The following is a 22,695-nucleotide window of genomic DNA, read 5'->3' as shown; positions in this document are numbered from 1 at the left end:
TGACTTTTTTCAGAGTTATTTATTTTACAAATAACTGGTTCTGACACCAAGTGAAATTGTGAGCTTCTGTATAAGGTCCCCACTGTTTGAAAATTAAAACATGGCTTTCCCCTTTTTCTGGCATTCAGTTTTTGCCAAGTAGGATGTATTATGCTCATTCTACATATGGAAGATATTCATGTGGAAACACGTAAGCTTTTACACTGTGCAATGCAGGTTTTCTTTTTTAATTTTTAAATTAAATAATCTCTTATTTAGAATTCATATTGCTATCAATTTTGTGGTTCACATGTCTATGTATATACATATCTCTAACATCTATACCTCTGATTTGGCTTTCAAGCGCACTTAATGCATATTTTATTCAAATAAAAACAACGTTTCTATATGAACTCCCACCCTTGACGTTATTCTCGCGTTGCCTACGCACAGTTAAAACATGTCAAAATACAACCGCTGGATACAACACGCGGCTCTTTACAGACAGACTTTTCTTTCTCCAACTTTACAACATGGCAAGGAAAAAGAAAAGAAAAAAAAGAAACAAAACAACATACTGAAGATGGAGTATGTCTCTGAAATATATTTGTGATAAATTTCAAACGAGTAAAATATTTGTTTATTTTCTTCATATTACGTTGTGATTTGGCTTTCAAGCGCACTTAATGCATATTTTATTTTATTCATATTAAATCAACGTTTCTACATGAACTCACACCCTTGACAATATCTCTAACATGTTTCTTTTTATGTCTAGTCAGCATTACTAACAAAAGATTGGTAACTTTAAAAAACAAAAATGTTATTTGTTTATAAAGATTTTCTTTTATCTTTTTTTCTCTTGTAGATACATTAATGCATACAAATAACGTTTGGCACATTTGAAGAAAATATAATAAAGTTTAATATTCAAACATTATGTTTTTCTGATTGACTAAATGTGAACATTTTGTGAAAAACAAAAAAAAAAAAACTGAACAATAGTAAACATACTAAACTTTATGCAGTGAATTTGATTATTCTAGCTAAGAGTAATAGACATTTTTTTTTAGCTTTGATAAAGGATGACCATCGAAACCCATTTTCCCACACTTTTTAATGGTCTTGTGCTTAATTTTTTTTTTTTTTTTTTTTTTTTTTTTTTTACAAATGGGTCACTACATATCAAGGCCCGGAGGCCACTCAACGATAAGGATTAATATGTGTATGGTAGTCATTGGAATAATAGCGTCGTAATCATTAGTCGTGGAAATTTGGTATATTATTTACAAGGACGGTTCAATAAGAATTTGTTTACATCGGACTTGAAGACGACAATATTGTAGTCAGCTGGAAAGTTCCACTGGCAGGCAGTTCTAGGAAAGAAGCTTTGTTCATGGAATCCATGTTTAAAGTTTAGGCATCGATAGAGAGTGGCGGAAATAATGATTTTGGCTAGATGGGTATGTTTTTGTGAAAGATTGGTGAGGGGGGAGGGGACTATAGATTGGAGCTTAGTTGAACTTTTTTTTTTTTTGATTTAATTTTCACCCCAAACAAGGCACAGTATCATTTTGAAGTAGAAGGCTACTATCGGAGACATAAGTTGCAGGAATATTATGAAGGGAAATGAGCAGCAAGATGTCTGTTCACATTACACTTGAACTTCTGCATGTCAGTACTGTTGGGAAAGCAAAATTCCGGAATGGAGGTTTAAAAGTCTAGCAGTTCTGGGGAAGAAACTATTGGAGTAGAAGGCTTTCTTACACCTAGGGATCTCTACTCTGTAGGGTGGGGATTTAGCTGCTTGTCAGGTTTGTCTGGGGTATTTATGTCGATAGGGTACAAGTGCTTGAATTTCATCAGAGCATTCGCCATTAAAATACTTGTAGAACAGGCAGAGGGATGCAACATTTCGTCGATGGGTAAGAGGTTGAAGCTTGGATAACAGTTCAGGACCTATCAGGTTGACGACTCTTTTGAACCCTGTCCAGGAGTGAGAGACTAGTCGCAGATGCACCAGCCCAAATGTGACAACAATACTCCATACATTTGCCATGAAAATAACGATAGAGCAGAGACAAGCTCACAACATCTCTTCTGTGGGAAAGAGGTTGCAGAGAAGAGAAAAGGGCATCACCTATTAGATTACAGTCGGTTTCGAATTCTGTCAAGGTAGGATAGGGTTCTCCTAGCAGCTTCTACCCAGATGTGACAACAGTACTCCATCCTGAGACATACTTGGCTATTATACAGGTAGAGGATTGTATCAGCAGTGAGATATCTACTGGAGCAGAAGAATGATCCAACCATTTTTCCAGCAACATTGGCAACGGATTTGATGTATGTGTTCTATTCAGTGCTTGGGAGTCGGAGTCGGAGTTGAGGAGTCGAAGTCGAGGCCAATTTATGGACCAGAGGAGTCAGAGTTGGTCAAATTTACCCGAATCTTCAAAAATAGCATTTTTGCAGTGGAGAAAATTAGGAAAATATTCTCCTATTGCATCTTAATATCCTAAGTCACATTTTTTCAAGATAGGTCAACGTTTAATGTTACCCGCCGTTTTCTTTCTCACCCTCTTGAATAAAGGTAATCACTGGGAAATGCATGGCTCCTGTCATCCCTCGTCCATAAGCCAAACCAAAACAATAACATTATACATGCGATCAGCTGTTCTCTCCTTACATAAGTCTAATTTAAGGATAGAGTCTAAAAATACATTTTTATTATAGTGTCTAAAAAGCTTCTATAATATCTTTTAAAAATTTTACGAGTATGCAGAAAGTATTCTGAAATGCATCAGTGTTGATATCCCCCCCACACACACACCCTACCCAACACCCCTCGCCACATATATCACTTCTCGATGTTCTCATGCACCAACTGCCAAGATTGTACACCAGGAAAACAATTTTAATGATTTTCATCATAAATAAGTAGGATCTATAACTTGTATAGATAATCTATTCTTTCATATTTTATGAAAAATCCTTTTAAAACGATAAAACTCACCCTCACTGAAAAAAATGAAAAAATCCAAGTCTTTTGCTATTCTACGACATTTTTCCTCTCCATGATGGTGGTAGAACGTGGCTAGCCAGCGTTTTTCGTAGTTGATCATGCATAACAGTGCATTCACAAGAGATCTGTTTGAACAATGTCTCATAAGCCAGTATTTTATAGTAGAAGAAAAAGAAGCAAAGCTATGAAAGCCGCTTTGAAACGAAGATTTTAAGACAGACAAGAATTTACAAGATGAAGTTGGGCGGGGGGGGGGGCGTTAGCCGCTTTCAGTTGTTATTGATTCATTGTTTTATGCATCGTGTATATGAATAATCCTAGAATTCAGCCATTATTTATATGTAAACATATGTATGTATGTTATTTGGAATCCAAAAAATTATTTCTAAACCGATTGCCTAACCTAATTTGCTTTCTCTAAACTTAGATTTTTTTTTTTTCATGTATTTGTTAGAAATTAAGTCTTTTCTTTTTTGTGGTACTTTCAGATTTGAATTATATACCAATTACTAAAAATAATTTAAATATAAACATACATCCCTATCATATATTTTCAATTCTACTCAATTTGTAATTGTTCACATCAAAGCTTATAAAGTGTTGAAGAACTTTAAAGGCTTCATGATTGTTCCTGTTCCCAAAAATTGTAAATCATAATACACACAGCACACTTTTCAAACAAGGGCTGAAAAAGTGTCCATCAGAAAAGAATTGCAGACTATGATTTACATTTCAGCCACAAAGAAAATTAAATGTACTAATTGTCATTCTATTGCTGGGTCCACTTTATACCACAAACTTATATTCAATGACTTGGATCTCTGAACGCAGAGGAATTGAAAATCTCAGCTGATGTTTACAGGTAAAAAAGTAAATAAAACAAAAAAAAAGATGAAAAAAAAAAGTTTAATAAAAAAATATTTAGAATCATAATAGTATATAAAAACATTGATTATGGTAGCAGTCATAATTATTTGTAGCAATAATAAATTATGTTTATTTTTTCCTATATATTTATGAGAACAAAAAAAGAGAAGGGGTATATTACAAATGGACTTTATGTGCCAATTGAAGCACATCAGAGTCAGCTTGCTTTATATAGAAGAGTAGTCAACATACTGTACCACTCATATGCTGTATATGCATGATAAATGACCACTGGCTACCACAGTAGCCAGAGTTAATTCCAGCTTTCATTATTAGTTTATATAGAGAGCCAGCAAATTCAAGGAAAACCATTTGAATAAAGCAGACCAGTAGTATAGAAATGGAAGCCGATCAAACAATTTTAAAGTATTAATGAGATCAAATCAGATACATTTTTTCTTATCTTTCTTAAAATGATAATGCAACATTGGTTTATAATTTCCTTTGATTTTATAGAAAAGCGAATCTTCAAGACTATTTCCCTCTCTTCCACCCACCCCACGTAACATACAGCAATGATGCATATGCAATTATAACAGTTCCATATCAAATATAAATTGTTTTAACGTGATGAATATCAAGAAAGACACCAGCTAAATCAAGTGTATTTGAGCACTTTCTGCTATCTGAAGGTAAGTTTTATGTTTGTAACTGAACAGCAAATGAAGATGAGAATGATGTTGAAAGTCGAACTAGAAAGCTGTGTGAAAGTAAGAAGTACATTTTGCGGTGTTGGTAAAAGTGCTCCAACAAGAGCTCATAATTTGAAGAGACATTTGGAATGTCACCATCCAAATATTTTTGAAAAGGTTAGAGAAAATGATCAAACTGTATCACCCTCAAAAACTTCAACTTCAAAATCTTGTCAAAGACCTGGTAAAAGTCAAACTGACCTGAGGAAATTTGTAGTTTCAGAAGAGCATAATTGACTTGGTTGTTCAAAACAGCATGTCTCTTGCTCTGTTCTCTCAACCAGCATTCCAGCAGCTTATTGGCAAAATGGCTTGAAAGTTCAATATTTCCTTAGAGAGACATAACATTAGGAAAATTATCATAAAAGAAGGACTACAGAACATTCTTTCAGGCAGGTATCTGTTTTTGAAAATGGATGCAACAACAAGGTACAGAGTCAATTACTTTGCAATAAATGTAAGATACCGTACTAGTGATGGAAAGATGTAACAAGCAAAACATGACAGCAGCATTCTTCAAGGTTTGATGGAGAATGTTTTTAAAGAATACAAGTGAATAAAGTTGTGTCGAATTCAGGAATTTGAACGGAATTTCGAGTAGAACCCTTTTACTTCACGGGGGTAGCGTGCTCTTGTTCCATCAGCCATGGCTGGATAGAGGTTTTAAGTAATTTGCAATTGCATTTTTCGGTCGCCCACACTGAGGATTGGACCTTCAACCTTCATGAAAATATCACTTTTTACAATTGATTTTTCCAAGTACTCTAACCACTGCGCCACAGATCCTTGCAGACAAATTCCGTCCAAATTCCCGAGTTTGACAGAAACATTCCCAAGTTCGACAAGATACACCTAAAGAAGGTTGGAGGTTATATCGACCAAAACGTTGTGAAAATCACATTCAAGATGAGAAAAGTAGTCCGATGAATCCAAATAATACAAACATTTTTTTTGTCTTTGATTTATCAAAAATTGTTGCATTTTTTGTTAATTTATTTTATTTTTCATGAACCATCCTGGAACTCTTTACACATGCAGTTATGTATCATACCTTTTTCCAGTAAAAAAAGATGAATAATTAAATGTCTGCTGCCATTTACTTTTTCCATATAAAGCATTTGGTCCTCTTTAAGAAAGGGTTTTGGGAAACCCTGGAAATAGTCCATTGTGAATGTAAGTGAAGTCTGAAGTTATAATGGCCAAACGAGCATAAGCTTAGTTAAATGTATTGAGAGTGACATACTCTGTTAACCGCCACTCCTGAATTTTGACATTTTCAAGTGTTATAATGCCTTTTTTTGTTAAACATGAAGGCAACTCATAATTAGAGTGAAGTGACATTGTAAAATAATAATTCCACTTGAGAACCGACTCAATAATTGCTGTCGTCACCTTCCCTACTAAATAATATTTTAATTTGCTTCCTTCTAATGATTGGACATGAATGTCCACCTTGGTTGTGGATGGTAGAAATAGTTAGATTTAACAGGTCACACTGAACCATGAAAGGTTACTGGTTGTTGAGTGATTTGCCCTAGTTTTTTGTTTAATTAATTAAGAGCTTTCAGAACATCTTGGCTTTGTTCTGTCTGCATGTTCAATAGAAAAGCAGCCCCCTTTACCATGCTAGAAAACCACTCACACCTGCCAGTATTCTATATCTCTACATTCACCCATCCATGGAGTACTGTTGCCACACCAGAGTTAGTACACCATTCGCTAGTCGCTCCCTCTTAGAGTTCAAAAAAGAGGTCCCACACTGTTCACCAAGCTTCAGCCAGTGAAACTATATTATTATAGTGTGTTATCCAATCCAATTATGTATTTTCAAAGGCATTTCAGGGAAAAAACATTATTACATACTTAAATGTCACGTCAAAATTAGTATAAATTCCAAAATTTACGAAACATTGTCCAGTAGTAGATGTGCTAGAGCTAATTTTAAGAAAAAAAAGTGTGTAGTATTATTGAGAATGTGCCAGATGGCCAACTGCAACCTGTAGTGACTTTTTTTTTTTTTGTCATTCATTTGCATATGAGGAGAACTACTTTAAGAATGACAAATTGAGGAAGACTGGCAGTTGACAGCTGAGAGAGCAAATTGTGTTGTTGTTGTTGTTGTTGTTGTTGTTGTTGGTGGTGGTGGTAAAGAGAAGTTACATTAAATTTCCTTATGGGATTCGAAAAATTATATCCTCATAGGATTGTTCTTTCTGAATGACATAAACTAGAATGTGATTTTCTAAATTTTAAAATAAAAACAAGATGACAAATATTTGGTCAGCAAGGTTTTTTGTCTTTCAGTGATTCACATTATCAAGGCCAAGAGGCCACTCAAGGATAAGGGTTAAAGAGTGTACAGTAGAAATTGGACAATATAGTAATCATTAGTAATGAAAATTCGGTAAATTTGATAACTTATATGGAACGGCTCATCAAGAACTTATTTATGTTAGACTTGAACACAACCATATTGTAGTCAGCCGGAAAGCAGGAAAACGGAAGACAATTCTCTATGCAAAACACCTACATAGAAAGTTATGTAATTAACATCATCATATTCTTGCAGTTCATGCCTACGGATATGGTGACTGGATCATCACATGTGCGACCCCATCATCTGAATTACATTTAACTGAACTGTGTAATAAACTCCAAACTGGACATTTAATGATTTCAGCATTTCCTGCCTTGATCAATAGCGTAGTCTCATGTGACGTTCACAAGTTTAACAGCTGCATCTCTCACACACTTGCCGAGTTAAGACGCGCTTGTATAAAAAAAAATAAAAAAGCATAATTATCTCTTACTTGATCAGCAGAGAAGAATGGTGTATGAATATGATTTTGACATAAAATCATCAACCAGAATTTAAATTACATTTTGAAGAGTTTTTCTTCCCAGCACCAAGTTGTGATTCATATGGGTCCTAGAAAAGGACTCACCAATCATCGTTTTCATCTTAACAGAAGAGAGACAGAATTCTGTTCATCCGTCAGTTCCTTGGAACAGGTTTCCAGAGGAGGTTGTGACAATGCTTACCATATCCAGGTTTAAAGTCACCTTGGACAAACATTTAGATGGTATGTAAATGTACACATCTGTTTTTTTGCATGGCTTGTTGTGCTTTGCTATTTTTACCATTTGATTTGATTTGGTGCCAATTCAAACTTACTTAGTGGTATTACTTCTGAGTGTTGATGATAATTTGGTCTTAGAAACATGCTTGATATCAGTTAATATAAGATCTTCATTCAAAAAACAGCTGCTGCTGCTGCTGCAATAATTGTATGATTTTATAATGAATTTAATAATGATCATCCTTATCATGATATTTGGGTTAACATGATTGCATGTGCTGGATGGTTATAAAACGTATGCATTAGATAACTACAAATTGACTTCCAAAGTAACCTATCTCTTGCAAAGTCTTTATCTCTCAAGTCCATTTGTTATGTTTTCCTTACTGTTCCCCTGTGAACTATACTTGTTGGCTGTTTTACATCAACTGACCCAAGAACTCTCATTTTTTCAATGTGGCCATACCATCAAAGTCTCCTGTTCTGCACACATTTCCCTATATTGTCCAGATTTAATCTTTCTCTGAAGTTTTTAAGACTAAGGTTGTCTTTTTTAATAACATTACACATCCATCATATCATTTTCATATCATTACTTTCCATGCCACACATATCCTCAACTCAGATTGGTTAGCTTTCATCTTCATACATCATCACACTGTGCAGACATGTCTAATAGATGCTTTTCTTACTTATCCAAAATGCCATAAAAAAGTAAGATGTGTAAAATTCAATGATACATTGAATTTAAAAAGTGATGAACCAATGAACGAAAAATGTAAGGAAATATTACCTAGTATTTTCATCGATCACAACAAAAATATTAATACTGACGACAATTGTAGTAAAACTACTGATGTAAATATTAAAAAGACACATCGATACCCAATAAGGGAGTGAAGAAGACCAGACTTCTTAAAAATTGAAAAGATACAAGACTACACAATGGATTACTGTTACTCGTTGAAAAGTGCACCAAAAAGTTACAATGCGATTAATTCAGAAAATCACCAAGAATAGAAAAAAGCTATGAAAACACAAATTGAAAGCTTTATCTGAAAATAATACGTGAAATGGTAGCAAAACCAAAGGATAAGAATATAATTTCTTCTTGCTGGGTTTTCTCCAAAAAAAATCACAGCTTCTGGCAGTGAAACTTTTAAAGCAAGATTTGTTGGAAAAGGTTTTTCCCAAATTTCTGGAGTCTAATTCTTTTTTTAATTACATTTTCACCCCAAACAAGGCACATTGCCATTTTGGTGTAGGGGGCTATTATCAGAGGCAACAACTACTGGGGTACTATGTTGGGATTTGGGCAGCAAGATGTCAGTTCACGTTACACTTGAACTTCTGCATGTCAGTACAGTTGGGGAAACAGGGACCTGGAATGGAATTCCAGAGTCTAGCGGTTCTGGGGAAGAAACTACTGGAGTAGAAAGATCTTTTACATTTAAGGATCTCTACTGTGTGGGGATGGGATTTAGCTGCTTGTCGGGTTTGTCAAAGGTGTCTACATCGTGGGGGCACAAGTGTCTGCAGTTCGCCAGAGCATTCACCATTAAAATACTTGTAGAACAGGTAGAGGGATGCAACATTTCATCGATGGGACAGAGGCTGAAGCTTAGATGCCAGTTCAGGGCCTATCAGATTGGCGACTCTCTTTTGAACCTTGTCTAGGAGCGAGAGACTAGTAGCAGATGCACCAGCCCAAATGTGACAGCAATACTCCATACATGGGAGAATGGTGGCCTTATAGAGGTACAGGATACTTTCGGGTGTTAGTAGTTTTCTAGCACGGTTGAGAGAGCTTACCTTCTTTGCAGCGGCCCTGGCAATGCTTTCAAATTGTTCCAACTCATGTTTCCTGTGAATGTTAAGCCAAGCAGTTTGAAAGATGTACTCTCAGATAAAGAGTCACTGGCCATTGCTATTGGTGGCAGAGAAGGTTTCTTGTAATTATTGAAGGAAACCAGTTTAATCTTGGCAGCATTGAATGTGACCATCCATTTTTGTCCCCATTCCACTACAGGTTGGAGGTCATCCTCTAGTGTTTTTGCCATTTCTTTAGATATGTGTTCATTTGTTTTCCTGTCATGCCTGTTATAGAGTGTGGTGTCATCAGCATATATACCCATCTCAGAGACAATTTTATCGGGGAGGTCATTTATGAATATTAGGAACAATAGAGGTCCAAGGATAGGCCCCTGAGGCACTCCCGCATTTATATCATATTGTTTAGATGTATGACCGTCGAGGACAACCTGGATTTTTCTCTTATCTAAGAAGGATTTAATTATGTCAAGTATTCTACCAGTGATATCGTATGATCTAATTTTCCTGAGGAGATCCTCATGCCATACCCTGTCAAAAGCCTTAGATATATCTAGAGCTACCGCTCTGCCCTCCCCCGCTTTGTCCAGTGAATGGTATATGCGTTCAGAGATTACAGTGAGGATGTCTACTGTGGAACGGGTTTGTCTAAATCCATATTGTTTGTCAGTCAGAAGCTTAGCATCTGTAAGTTGATGGACTAGGGCATGGTTAATTACGGTCTCAAATATTTTGGCAAAAAGTGGGAGGAGGCTAATGGGGCAATAATTTGATGGGTCAGTTCTTTCGCCAGAATTCTTGAATACTGGTACCACAGAAGCAGTTTTCCAACAGACCGGAAAGCAAGATTCATTAAGGCATTTGTTGTAGAGTTTGGAGAGAACTGGAGCTACTTCGGCTGAGCACTTTTTTAATAGCACCGCTGGGAGGAGATCGGGTCCACATGCTTTTGAAGGGTCAAAGTTTTTTATGATAGCATGCACCTGAGAAGGGGTGATTTTTAGATCATCTAGCGTGGCATCTGTCTCACATTCTCACCAACGACAAATTTAACAACAATTACAATTTTATTGCAACTTGCCGCTCAATACAATTTAAAAATACATCAAATGGATGTAAAAAAATGCTTATTTAAATGCTCCGATTGACTGAGATTTATATTTACCCCCTCCCCTCCCCGTGGGATTTAAAATGAAAAATAAAGATTTTGTATGGAAACTGAATAAGTCACTTTACAATCTAAAACAAAGTGCTCACAATTGGAATTTAACACTCCATAGTTATTTAATAGAACAAGAATTCAGGCAGTGTCCCGTAGGCGCATGCATGTATACCAAAAATATAGGTAATAAATTGTTGATTTTAGTTTTTTGGGTTGACAATATATTACTTGTCTCAAATTGTGACAACACTTTAAAAGATGTTAAGATTAAATTAAATAAAAAATTTTAAATGGCCGATCTTGGACAATTGTCATGGTTCCTCGGTATAAAGTTTACTTGTGAGAATGAAACTATAATAATGAACCAATCACGGTAGATTGAAAAAATCCTGCTGAAATTTGGAATGCAAGATTGCAAACCACGTATAACTCCCGTTGAGATTGATATAAATAAGAATAAAGAGAGCAAAACTAAATTGATAGACGATCGATTATACAGAGAAATTATTGGAAGTCTAATCTATTTGATGACTGCCACTAGGTCTGATATATGCCACACTGTAACAAAGCTATCTCAAAACTTATCAAAACCGACAATTAAGGACTTAACTCGTGCAAAACAAGTCCTTCATTATCTAAAAGGAACCAAGGAACAATCTTTAGTATTTAAAAAGTCGACATATCCCCTAAATTTAAAAGAATTTTCAGACTCAGATTGAGATAATTCTGAGGATCAAAAAAGTATAATGGGATACTGTTTGAGACTGTCAAAGACTGGGCCCATAACCTGTTAAGTGTTGAGACATTATGCTGAACAAAAATGGCGGTAGTAAATCAAATTGGCGAAGAATCGATGCAGTCACGATCTCAAGTGTTGAGTAATTCTTAATAACAAAGATGGCGGCGAAGAATCAATGCAGCCACGATTCAGTCGTTTCAAGACAGAGGTTGACAGTAAATGGAATTGAATCCAAAATTCGATTATTTTATTATAAAGTTGAAGGCTTCTGATTGGTTGATTGTCCTAACCGTAAGTTATAAGTACGATCGTTGAAATCATTAAGGTCATACCCTCATTAAAAACCAAAAACATTTTAACAATTTTGATCTTTCCATAGCATTCACTATCAAACTTTTACTTTCCATAGCATTCTTCCAAGTCTTTAACTTAATCAGTAGGTCTCCCATCTATTATATAAATCTCACCTGTTTGTATGTATGTATGTCCGCTAAAACTTTCGACAGACGCAACGGATCCTAACAAGATCGGTATGATTTTGAAGCTCAACGCCTCGGACAACAAATATCGAAAAATTGACCAAAAACATTACTTCCTTCGACCTAAAGTCGGCTGTTTTGTACAAGGAGGGGTCGAGTTTTTTCGCCGATATTTTAGCAAGTCATCGTCACCATTGGATTGACTTCACTTAATTTAATCGCTCTTGACTTCCGGTCAGACCATGGAGACATCAGCTAAGTCATCACGCTCTTTTTTTACATTTTTTTTCTCCTTTGCGTTACGGGTTTGAGTCTTCCTGCTTACTACCACCTTTTAGTTTTTAACACCTCTGCCTACTGTTGTTTTGATCCCCCTCCCTGCTGCTACCACTTTTTTTTTCGGGGTTCCTTACTGCACCACATACACACACCCGGGTAACGCAGGATACCCCTGCTAGTTTTTTTTAAAGGAAAATACTAAATCATCAACATACAGTATTTCTTCTGAACAACATATACAAAACTCTTTAAACAATGCTTTTACGACACAAATAAAAACCAATCGACTCAAAACAACCGTAACATATTTTGACTTAAATATTAAAGTTGTCACTAAATTTGCAGTTAATTCAAACATGACTGAACATTTCAGTACATTGCTTGAACAACCTTCACCAATCACTCATTTGCCTCTGGTTTACACAAAGCCCACCAGATAACTTCTCTTGGCCCTCTATCAAAAACTTTCTCAATATTTACAAAAGCAAAATATAGGGTTTTCTTCATACTAAGGTACTTCAATTGGATTTGTCTCAGAATAAATATAGCACCCAGGCATAAAACCAAACAGCATTTCATCTATGCTTATCTGACTCCTTATTTGTTGCTCAGTTATTCTCTCAATCACTTTCAGGACATGATCCATCAACATTTACCCTCTGTAATTACCTGTATTATATACTTCCCATTTACCCTTGAAACAATTCAGTTATACTAAGTTCACAGTCTTTAGGGATTCATTACTTCTGAGTGCCCGGCGTTGCCCAGGTGTTTGGAGGTGTGTGTTGAGCAAAAAGTGATAGTATGCAGGCAGGCAGGTTCGAATCCGTACCACGAAGGAGGAAAAGAATGTGAAAAAAACATGACATCTTTGCGCCCATCGCCAAACCGGAAGTGACATAGGTTTAAATTAGTCAATTGAAAAGAGGGGATGACTTTTAAAAATATCGACAAAAAAAAGCAACCCCTTCCTGTAGAAAACTGCCCAGTTGAAGGTGAAGGAATTAATGTTTTTAGCCAATTTTTCAATATTTGTCGTCTGGAAGGTCAAGCTTCAAAACGATACCAATTTCGTAAAAAACCGTCATCTTTATCGAAAGTTTTAGACAGACATACAATCATACATACATACATACATTTAAACAGACAGGTGAGATTTATATTAGAGATGCTGAACTTGCAACCTTCAACATTTCAGCAACAATGCCTGAGGGTACTCCATCTTTAGCTTTCTTCATCTTACTCACAACTTTCTACGCCATTTTCTTTCTTAATTCTTATAGCTGGACTGGATACTGCTTCTGCAACTTTGTATTTTTATAGTTCCATTGAAACTTAGCTTTCAACAATTTTTCATATTCACATTTCCAAGCATCTGTCTTGTCCTGTTCAAACACCTACAACGTCACTGGCTAATGTAACCTACATGTAAAAAATCTGCATTAAAAGTATAGATATAGCATTGGTGCCTAATACTACAGTTTCTAGTCCATACATGGAAGGAGATGTATGGACAATGGACAATGCAGTTCAGAAAGGATACGGTGACAAAGATAAATGGCCCACACTCAGTCTCTTAATGGAATACCGTGCTGCATAAAAGACGTGCGTACAGCATGCAGGGAAGATTGTTCTATCAGTGATGACGCCAGAGACATTCGAGAGTAACTTTGCAGGTTTCTCTTGGATCATGTCGTCATTCGTAATTATCAACGTTATTGTTTGAATCTGTGTTGGTCCGATTGACGTTACTATTTAAGTTTGTATTGGGTCGTAAGCATTGCAGTTGTCAGTAAACATTCTGGTCAGAGTCAAAAGTTCTCTTGCTTTTATTGGCATAGTTTGTTACTGCTAACAGTCTATCATGTTCTTTTACATTTCTTGAAGTTGATCTGCTAATCGAACACTTGATCACTTCATCTCTAAACTCGCGTTTTACATATTCTTGATTCAACCGCTAAACCTTTCTCCCAAGTATAAACTTTATCTTTTCCTCATAAGCTTTTTTCAGCATGGAATTGCAAATACCCAGTTTGTGATCTCTTTGCCAGGTCAATTACTTTCACAGTTTTTCATCCTTTTTCCTTCTCAGCAGACAATCTACTTGATTATCTGCTGTACTAGATTTATATGTAACAACAGGGTTTTTCTTTTTTTCCTATAAAGGGTGTTCACAACCAACACGTGCACTGCAAGACCAAATTCTAAAATTCTTTATCATTCTGTATTCCTTTCACTATATCTATTTCCCCCATGCATACCTCCAAAATCACAAGATGATTTTCCAACAAAAATATTCAAATATATGTAAATAGCTTCCAAGATTTAAAAAGAATTTTAAAGCCAGAAATGACTTTATCAATCTCTCGGCAATAAAATACCAACATCATCTATTTTCTTTTCATTTCCAATTCAGTACAACTTATATCTTGCATTCTTTCTTATAATCATTCCAGCAGATTTATTTCTCCAATGAGTTTCTTAGACACAACGCAGCTCAATACATTTTCACTCAGACCTTTCATGCAAGCTTCCAACATGTAAACTACATAGCCTGAAATGTGACCAATTTTCTTTGGAATTCATTTTCTTATTCAAGGAAAGCTTTTTATATAGGTTAAATGTCCTTCCTGATGCCTATACAATAAAGTGATGGGGGCCAGCACTTTTATTGAGACACTATCATTAGGTTATTGTATACCAAGACTAAAGAACGCTTTACCTAATATTTGGTTTTGGTTTTATTTTATTTTTTTATAAAAGAAGTAAAATTATTCAGTGGAAATATATTCCAAACTTCTTATTCCCAACTTTGCATATTCCCAACTTCCTCTGTTGCGATGCAGATACACAATTGATATACTTGCATCAAATACTGTTTTGATTCACTGGTAGTTTCAGAATTAGTATCCAAAAATTAACTATGTGTGCATACCAAGATAATTGTTGAAAAAAGTAATGTAATAAAATTCTTATTAGGAATGTAACTTACCACAGATAACTTTCATCTCTATGAAGCCTAAAAAAAAACAAAAGAAAATGAATATTAAAAAAAAATATATGCATATAAACAAAAAATAAATATGATGGTTCTACTTTACTAAACAAAATGAATTTAATCTTTGATTTTTATTTAGAATAAATAGTAAATTTCAGTTCAAAAATAGGAAGACAGTCTTGTTCTAACACTTAAAACAACTTTATTGAGCCATCTTCGTTAACATATGAATAAAAGGAGGAATGAAAGAGAAGCATGTTCATCTATAATATAAATATCACCTGTCTGTTTGTATGTATGTATGTATGTTTGTATGTCTGCCAAAGGGCGAATGAATTCTTTTTCTGGGTCAACGGCCAACTAGCACCGTGTATATTTGTGTGTATGTATATGTGTATTGGGGTGGAGAGGGCTTCCGTAAGCCGTGGTGAAGGCAACCTCTCTAGGAGAAGCAAATCTCTGATTTAAAAAACCATAAAGCGGAAGACCAGTACCCGCATTAAGCTGGTCTGCAGTTTAATTTGTTGCTGGCTATCTTGCTCTTGCTTGTTGCTGGATCTCAACATTTTGAACCGAGAGAGAGACTTAGCTGTCGTACAAAGCTAAGACTCTGTAAAATCATCTTTGTATAGATACTCCCTTAGGTATTTGGGCTCATGGATTTTAAATGTCTGAGGGAGTGGCACTCGTCTGACAAGACGTTGCAATCATCACATCATGTCTGCCTAAAACTTTTGACAGACGCAACGGATTTTCACAAGATCGGTATCGTTTTGAAGCTTGACCCTTCTGGCAACAAATATCGAAACATTGGCTAAAAACTTTCATTCCTTCAGCCTCAATTGGGCAGTTTTCTACAGGGAGGATGTTTTTTTTTTTTTTTGCGCCACCATTGTTTTAAAGTTTTGTATCGGTTGGAATAACTTTACTTCATTTCAACATTTCAAACTTCCGGTCGCATGATAGAGTAGTGGTAAGACGTCAGGTTTTTCTACACTTTCTGTTCCGCCTTCACATCATGGGTTTGAGCCTGGCTGCCTACTACCACTTTCTTTTTTTTTCCTCAACACATACCTCCAAACACTGAGGCAATGCCAGGCACCCAGGCTAGTAAAGGAACAGAAAAGTTCTCAGTAACATGTACTTATTTCATTTCGTGTTGCCTGTGAATGTCAGACTACAGAGTTGAACGATGGCCTCTCGTAAAATGTGCTATAGATCATGACAATCAGTGGTAGGACAGATTGCTTATAGTTGTAAAAGGAAAGGAGCTTTGCTTTGGTAGCAAAAAATACATTTTTTTTCTCTCTGTTGCCAAAATCTCTCTGTTCATCTGTATTCATCATATCTTTTTAAAGTCAACTGCAATCTGTACAAACCCCACAATTATGAGCATGAGTTTTCAAAACATCTTAAGTAGCAAAACTACAAATGACAGCAGCAACAGCAGAAGCAACATGGTTACAATGAGCCACCATTACAATTTTGAATCTTTACTCAATTTCTTAACTCAGTACCGATTGGAGCAAGCATTTAACTTCCTTTCTGGTTTACCCAATCAGATACCATTTCTCAGGCAAACTGAGTACTCAACAAGAGATGATAAAAGGGAGTGCAAGCTAGACTCTTCCTGTTTTATATGACACAGGAGTGGCAATAATTCATCACGTTGCAGGGACCATCACAAAAGAAAACATCTCTTGAGGCAAAACCAAGACTCATCCCAGTCCTCTGGCCTTGGGTTTGACTTGACAAGAAAACACAAAAATCCATCATGGCTGCCACCAGATATGTGTGAACTTAATATAACACACACACACATACATACTTAAACACGGTCTGATTGATACATTACAAACATTCTTCATATATGAACTCTTTTCCGTTCCTTACGCATAGGACATTTATTTAACAACATGTGGACGTTTAACCATTTTTTTTCATCTACACTTGTTGATGTATTCCTTTATGAATATGGTTCTCTTTCATTCTTCTTTCATTTATGTTAATGAAGATGATTCAATAAAGTTGTTTTAAATGTTAGAACAAGACTGTCTTTTCATTTTTACATTTTTGTGACGTAGACATAATTCTTCTGGCTATTCTGGTGCTACCAGATCAGGCTGTCTGAAGATATTGGCTTCATGAAACGAAATGTACCTAACATTGATGTTTTTTGTTTTTCTACTTCCTTTTGCAAAACTTAATTATGTTCTGCACCTCCCCCCCCCCGTTTTCCTTCTTCCCATTTACCCTTTCTCTTTCTATCTTCTCAACTTCCTGACTGGTTTCCTAACTTAAACATTAATACTATAACCTTTTCCCTCTCCCATTGCAAAACTCATTCATGTTCTACAGAGAAGGGAACAAAAATGATAAAATCCACTATAAAACAATCAAACCAAACACTACAAACTAGCGATTGACGATACAAAGAGCTTGAAGAATAAAAACCTTCTACAAAATAACTGGATGCAACATGAATACTATTTCCAAAATAACTGTATTCGGCACTAAATAACCTGAAAAAGGGTTGATATGACATAAAACAAAACAACCAAACCAAACCAAACCTGACTATTAGAAATGTACTTTCAACATCACTATACAACATTGGCATGCTTTAAAGCCAGTTAAGTTCTTGCTGCTATTGCTGCTGTATATATTTTTATTATTTTAAAAATGAAATGTTTGAAAAATAATTTAAGTTGGTTATTTTTTCAAAATAATTTTTTGTGCGTGCATAAAGACAAAAAAATACTTTCGACTGTTCATTTTAAAGCCTTAAAAGTAATGCAATGTCATTTATATTCTCTACCACATGCAACATTATAGTAAAAGCACCAATGTAAACAGATCATACAAATTAAAATGTATTTTTAAGAAAACAATATGCTATTTTATTTTGCTTATCTGATAGCCAAAATAGATTTTTATATGGTGAAATGTTTATCTTTATAAATTAATAACTTAAGCTGGCTTTTTCTTTTTGGATGTTTATTTAGAAATGTGTTCATATTATCAATATCCTGGTAAAGAACAACTGTTTTTTTTTTTTGTTTTGTTATCTAAATAAATTGTATCTAAGAAAATTATTATATTGACAATATATAGCACACAAAAATGGCTACTCAGAAGTTTGATTTGTAAGGTTAAATGCTATTTGGGCTTGACTTTTGATCTGAAGAACGATACTGTGTTTATCCTCATTCACATTTCTATTGGGTTAAAAATAATAAAAACAAAGAGTTATCACAAATTAACATGCATAATTTCAGCATTATCATTAAATATCAGGAAGAGGAATGTCAATTGATAATACATCTTATGCCATGACACTGCAAAAGAAATAAAACACATGACAAAAAAAATAAGTGCAATTTCATAGTAATTAGTTCATTTTAGGAGTGAATCCTATATATAATATATAAATATATCAGTCCCATGTACACAATATTCGCCCCAAGATGAGTAAAATTGATTAACTGAACAGAACAGTTTTTGCATCACTTTTATGTCTGATTATGAAAATTAAAATCAAGATATAATGCTAGTAAACCAATTTTGATCAAAGTCTGTTACATCATCAAAATCCTAAAAAAAAAAAAAAAAAAAAGTCTAAAATTTAAGGATTAAAGAGGTTAAAAAAAAAAATTGAAATTCAGGGAATCTTGCTTAATTGGTGTTTACTGGCTATGGATCAAATTCAATGCAAATTTGAAATATTTCAGTTTTCAAATCACAGACCACTAAAAACCATTTATAACATGCCATAGAAACTTATTTGGAGGATTGTTAATCAATATCTAATACCTATTGTTAAAGTTTTTAAAAATTGTCAGTATCTTAATTTTTGTATTTTTCAATTCCTTTTGCGTAAACTAAATTAAACTAAATATATCCCACATTACCCACTCTTATATCTAGCAGTTGTGTTCATTTATTTATTATTAATTAGTTTAAGAGTGGATCCTATTTATAGAAATATATAAACCTATATGCATACCTTTACATAAATAGAGATATAGACATTAGAGATGGGTAGTTTTACTGAAAAAAACAATAGTTTTCACTTTCATCTATGTACCAAATACCATATAATGTTGTCCTATTACAACTAAGCCACTACACCCATGTAATCATTTGAATAAAATAAAATTTTTACTAATCAACTTAGTTTCTATATGTCTTCAACAAGAATAAAAACAGTTTGTGCTTTTTTCTCCCTTCCTTGTGGCATGGTTTCACTGAAAAAGTAAAATCTCTGTTTGATCTTTAACAGTGACTTTTTGTTAATTCAATTTAATTTGAACATAATACTTACATAAATGACAAAAAAATCTCTAATTCATTTCACGTGAACCACACAGCTCTTCTGATTAGAACATTTGTGAAAAAAAAAAAAAAGAAAAAAAAATCGCCATTAAAAATCATTTGAACTTTATTTTTCTACTGACACCATACCAGAAGGAAGGAAAAAGAAAAAACAAACTGTTTTCTATGCCTGATGAAGATGTATGTCATCAAAACTAAGTTCATTTCAAATGAAATAAATATTTATTTTCAAAAATGTATGTTGTACAGTAGAACCCCAGAATATGACATTAAAAATTAGTAACAAAATACAGTACAGTATATAATCAAATAACATTATAAATAACACTGTAAGGCAGGGCAAATACCATAACCAGGGTCCGGAAAAACATTGTATTCCACATCGTAACCTGAACAAAACTGTATCCTAGGGCCACCGTATCTCGGGGTTCTACTGTATTGGCTTCTTAAACTTACAAATTCAAATTTAAACAAAGCTTGCATTGAGAAAAAAAAATAATAATTAAATTCAACCAATTATTGATTAAAGATTGAATAGAAATATAACACCTATTCAAATGAATTTGCAGGAAGAAATCTATTTGTTTGCATTTTCACATTGGAGATTTTCAAATTAAAAAGAAAAGAGAAATCTGGCATCATATTTTTTTAAGAAAATATTTTCAAAAGAAAAAAGCAAATACAATATGATGTCAGAAATTTGTGTCAATTAAAATTTAGAAAATAATTTTCTAAGCTTTTTATTTCAGATTTATTTTTAAAAACTCAATTATTACAATGACATATTTCAAAAATACTTGCAGCAAATAAATAAAATCAACAAAAACGAAATGCTAGAGAATAAACATTAAAAAAGTAGTTCTACTTTAATGTTAAATATTATGAAGTTGGATTTTTAAAATGATTATTTTTAAACACAAGTAGTTTTATTTTTTAATAAGAAAATCAAATGTTACGACTAAACTACAAGCAAGAACCTCATATCATCTTTAAAACACCCTGAAGATACAAGGGAGATAACTCCAAATCAATATTTTAGAAAGCCATTCTTAAGCTGTGAAGGAAGGCATTGGAAAAATTCAAATTTGCTTAAAAAGGATTTTCTTTATAAAAAATAAAAACTACTTGATCAATATATGTGATTTCAGTGTACACTATTTTCTTTCCATCATAAAATCCATTGCATCATTATAATCCTAGAAAATATCTACAGTTTAAAGATTAAAGAGGTTTTAAGAAGGAATTAAAATTCAGAGAATTTTAATTAATGGATCAAATTAAATTTAAATCTGAAATATTTTACTTTTAAAATCATGGCTCCTAAAAATGCTTTACAATAATCCAAAGAAATTTATTTGGGGGGATTATTTATCACAAAAGATTTTGGTGTTCAATATTTTCTTTCCGTCATCATACAGATTTTTCTTTATTTTCGTTTTTCATTTCTGGGGAAGGATTCTAGATAAGTACCAAAGTTACTTTATGTTCGTAAATGTCCAGTTGAAAAGTAGTCATATTGTAGAAAGTTCAAAGTGAAAAAAGTTATGTTAGAGATGACTGTGTGTATTCTTTTGTTTCCGGTTTGTGTGTATGAATGAGCAACAGTGTGAGAGAATTAGACATAATGTTTGTGTTGCTTTTGTCAGTGTGTGTATGAGTGTGACAGTGTGTGTACGTAACTCAAGAATAGTGATTAGCCGAGTGTAAAATTGTACTAGCACTGTCCTGACTTTTGGCTCAACTAGTTGATACATGAATTGAGACGGATAATAAGAAGAGACCAATGGGGGAAGGCTTTAATTACAAATGAATACTGCAAATATTTATTTTAAAAATATATTACAAAATCAAAATATGAGGGGCATTCCAAAAGTAAAGCCTTCTATGTTTTTCAACTCTAAAGATCTACGAAGACAGGAGTGATACCATTAAAACGAGTGACCTGTTGTGTTCCAGAATTTATTTTTCTACATAGTCACCACCATTCTCAATGCTTTTTTGCTAGGAATTCAATGATGCATCTCTGCTTCTGACACACTTCATGACAGGGTTTTTTTTTTCTTTTCTTAGAGTATCAAACTGTTGATATCTACATCAGAGAGATAAAACTTTCAGGTCATGAATATATAAGTTCAGTCATCATGATGCAATTTGTAATCCCCTCTAATGCATTTGGATGGAATAAAAATAGGAGGCATTACTTTTGAAATGCTCCTCGTAAAATGACCAAAAACCAGGAGTGGAGAAAGACTGGTCGATACTAATCAAACTTAGACAGTTTCATGTATAACTGTCATTCATACTCCATTCACTAAAACAATTCATATACAGAGTGGAATGATAAATTTGTCACCCTAAAGAAAACAACGTTACAGCTTTATTTTAAAACTTTTATTGAAAAAAATCAAAGGTAACTTAATTATGTAGAAGAGCTGACATCTATTCAATGTAGCCACCTTCAGCCTCAATCGATATGGGTCTAAAACTGGGAACATGCCTTTTCCACAAGCACTGGCAGGAGCTTGGCAAATACTGGCTTTGATGTTGTGGGAGGTTCATGATGTTCTCGACGTATGACCAAATATAGTAGTCTAACAGATTCAGGTTGGGGGGGGGAAGAGCGGCAGTGAGAGAAAGGTACAAAGTCATAGCACTCCTTCTGAAGCCAAGCCTGGGTATCTCCAAACTTGTGGGCTGGCACCGAGTCCTGTTGCCAGTGGCCACCTGATTGCACCAGGGGATCACCACACTCTTCAGTAATATCCAAATATACTTTGGTGCTGACTTTCAAGTCGGTTTTGAAGATGTGCGGTGGCATGATGTGGCCCTCACTTGAAACCACACCAAAGATCATAATCGTGTCCAGAAACTTCGTTGAGCTGTGCCCTCAAGCATTGAACTATCCGGATTTGCAATTTGAGGGTGCTGGCAATGGTCCTGTTGTCATAACTTGGATCAGTAGAGAGCATGAGTTGTACAGCAGTGCATCTTTGATCTCACTCGTTGAATATTGTGTCACTTTCGTCTGAAAGTGACAATAATAGAATAGAGAATAAGAGAAGGCTCCTATCACTCTTGGGATTTGTACACAACTGACCAACTAGTAGATGGTCTGCAACAAAAAAAGAATATCGATTTTCATGAAATGGAATCGTCATCAAGAGCGCCCATCC

At 34.4% G+C, this 22,695-nt stretch overlaps 1 protein-coding gene across 11 annotated transcripts in view; it reads right to left on the bottom strand.

Annotated features, from left to right (window-relative positions):
* The window catches only part of LOC145288046 (CAP-Gly domain-containing linker protein 4-like), a 205,712-nt gene that overhangs the window by 100,297 nt on the left and 82,720 nt on the right, over nucleotides 1-22,695 (bottom strand). For 8 of the 11 annotated variants that reach the window (XM_080136068.1, XM_080136077.1, XM_080136065.1 and 5 more), the window contains one exon: nucleotides 15,182-15,208. The exons of the other annotated variants lie outside the window; for them this stretch is intronic. In XM_080136068.1, coding sequence (XP_079992194.1) covers nucleotides 15,182-15,208 — 27 coding nt within the window. The remainder of the gene's footprint in view (nucleotides 1-15,181; nucleotides 15,209-22,695) is intronic. 11 annotated transcript variants of the gene reach the window in all.

Source organism: Euprymna scolopes, chromosome 11, assembly GCF_053919585.1.
Source record: "Euprymna scolopes isolate OS-2025 chromosome 11, ASM5391958v1, whole genome shotgun sequence".
NCBI classification, from domain to species: domain Eukaryota; kingdom Metazoa; phylum Mollusca; class Cephalopoda; order Sepiida; family Sepiolidae; genus Euprymna; species Euprymna scolopes.
This window is presented reverse-complemented; position numbering and strand designations above follow the sequence as displayed.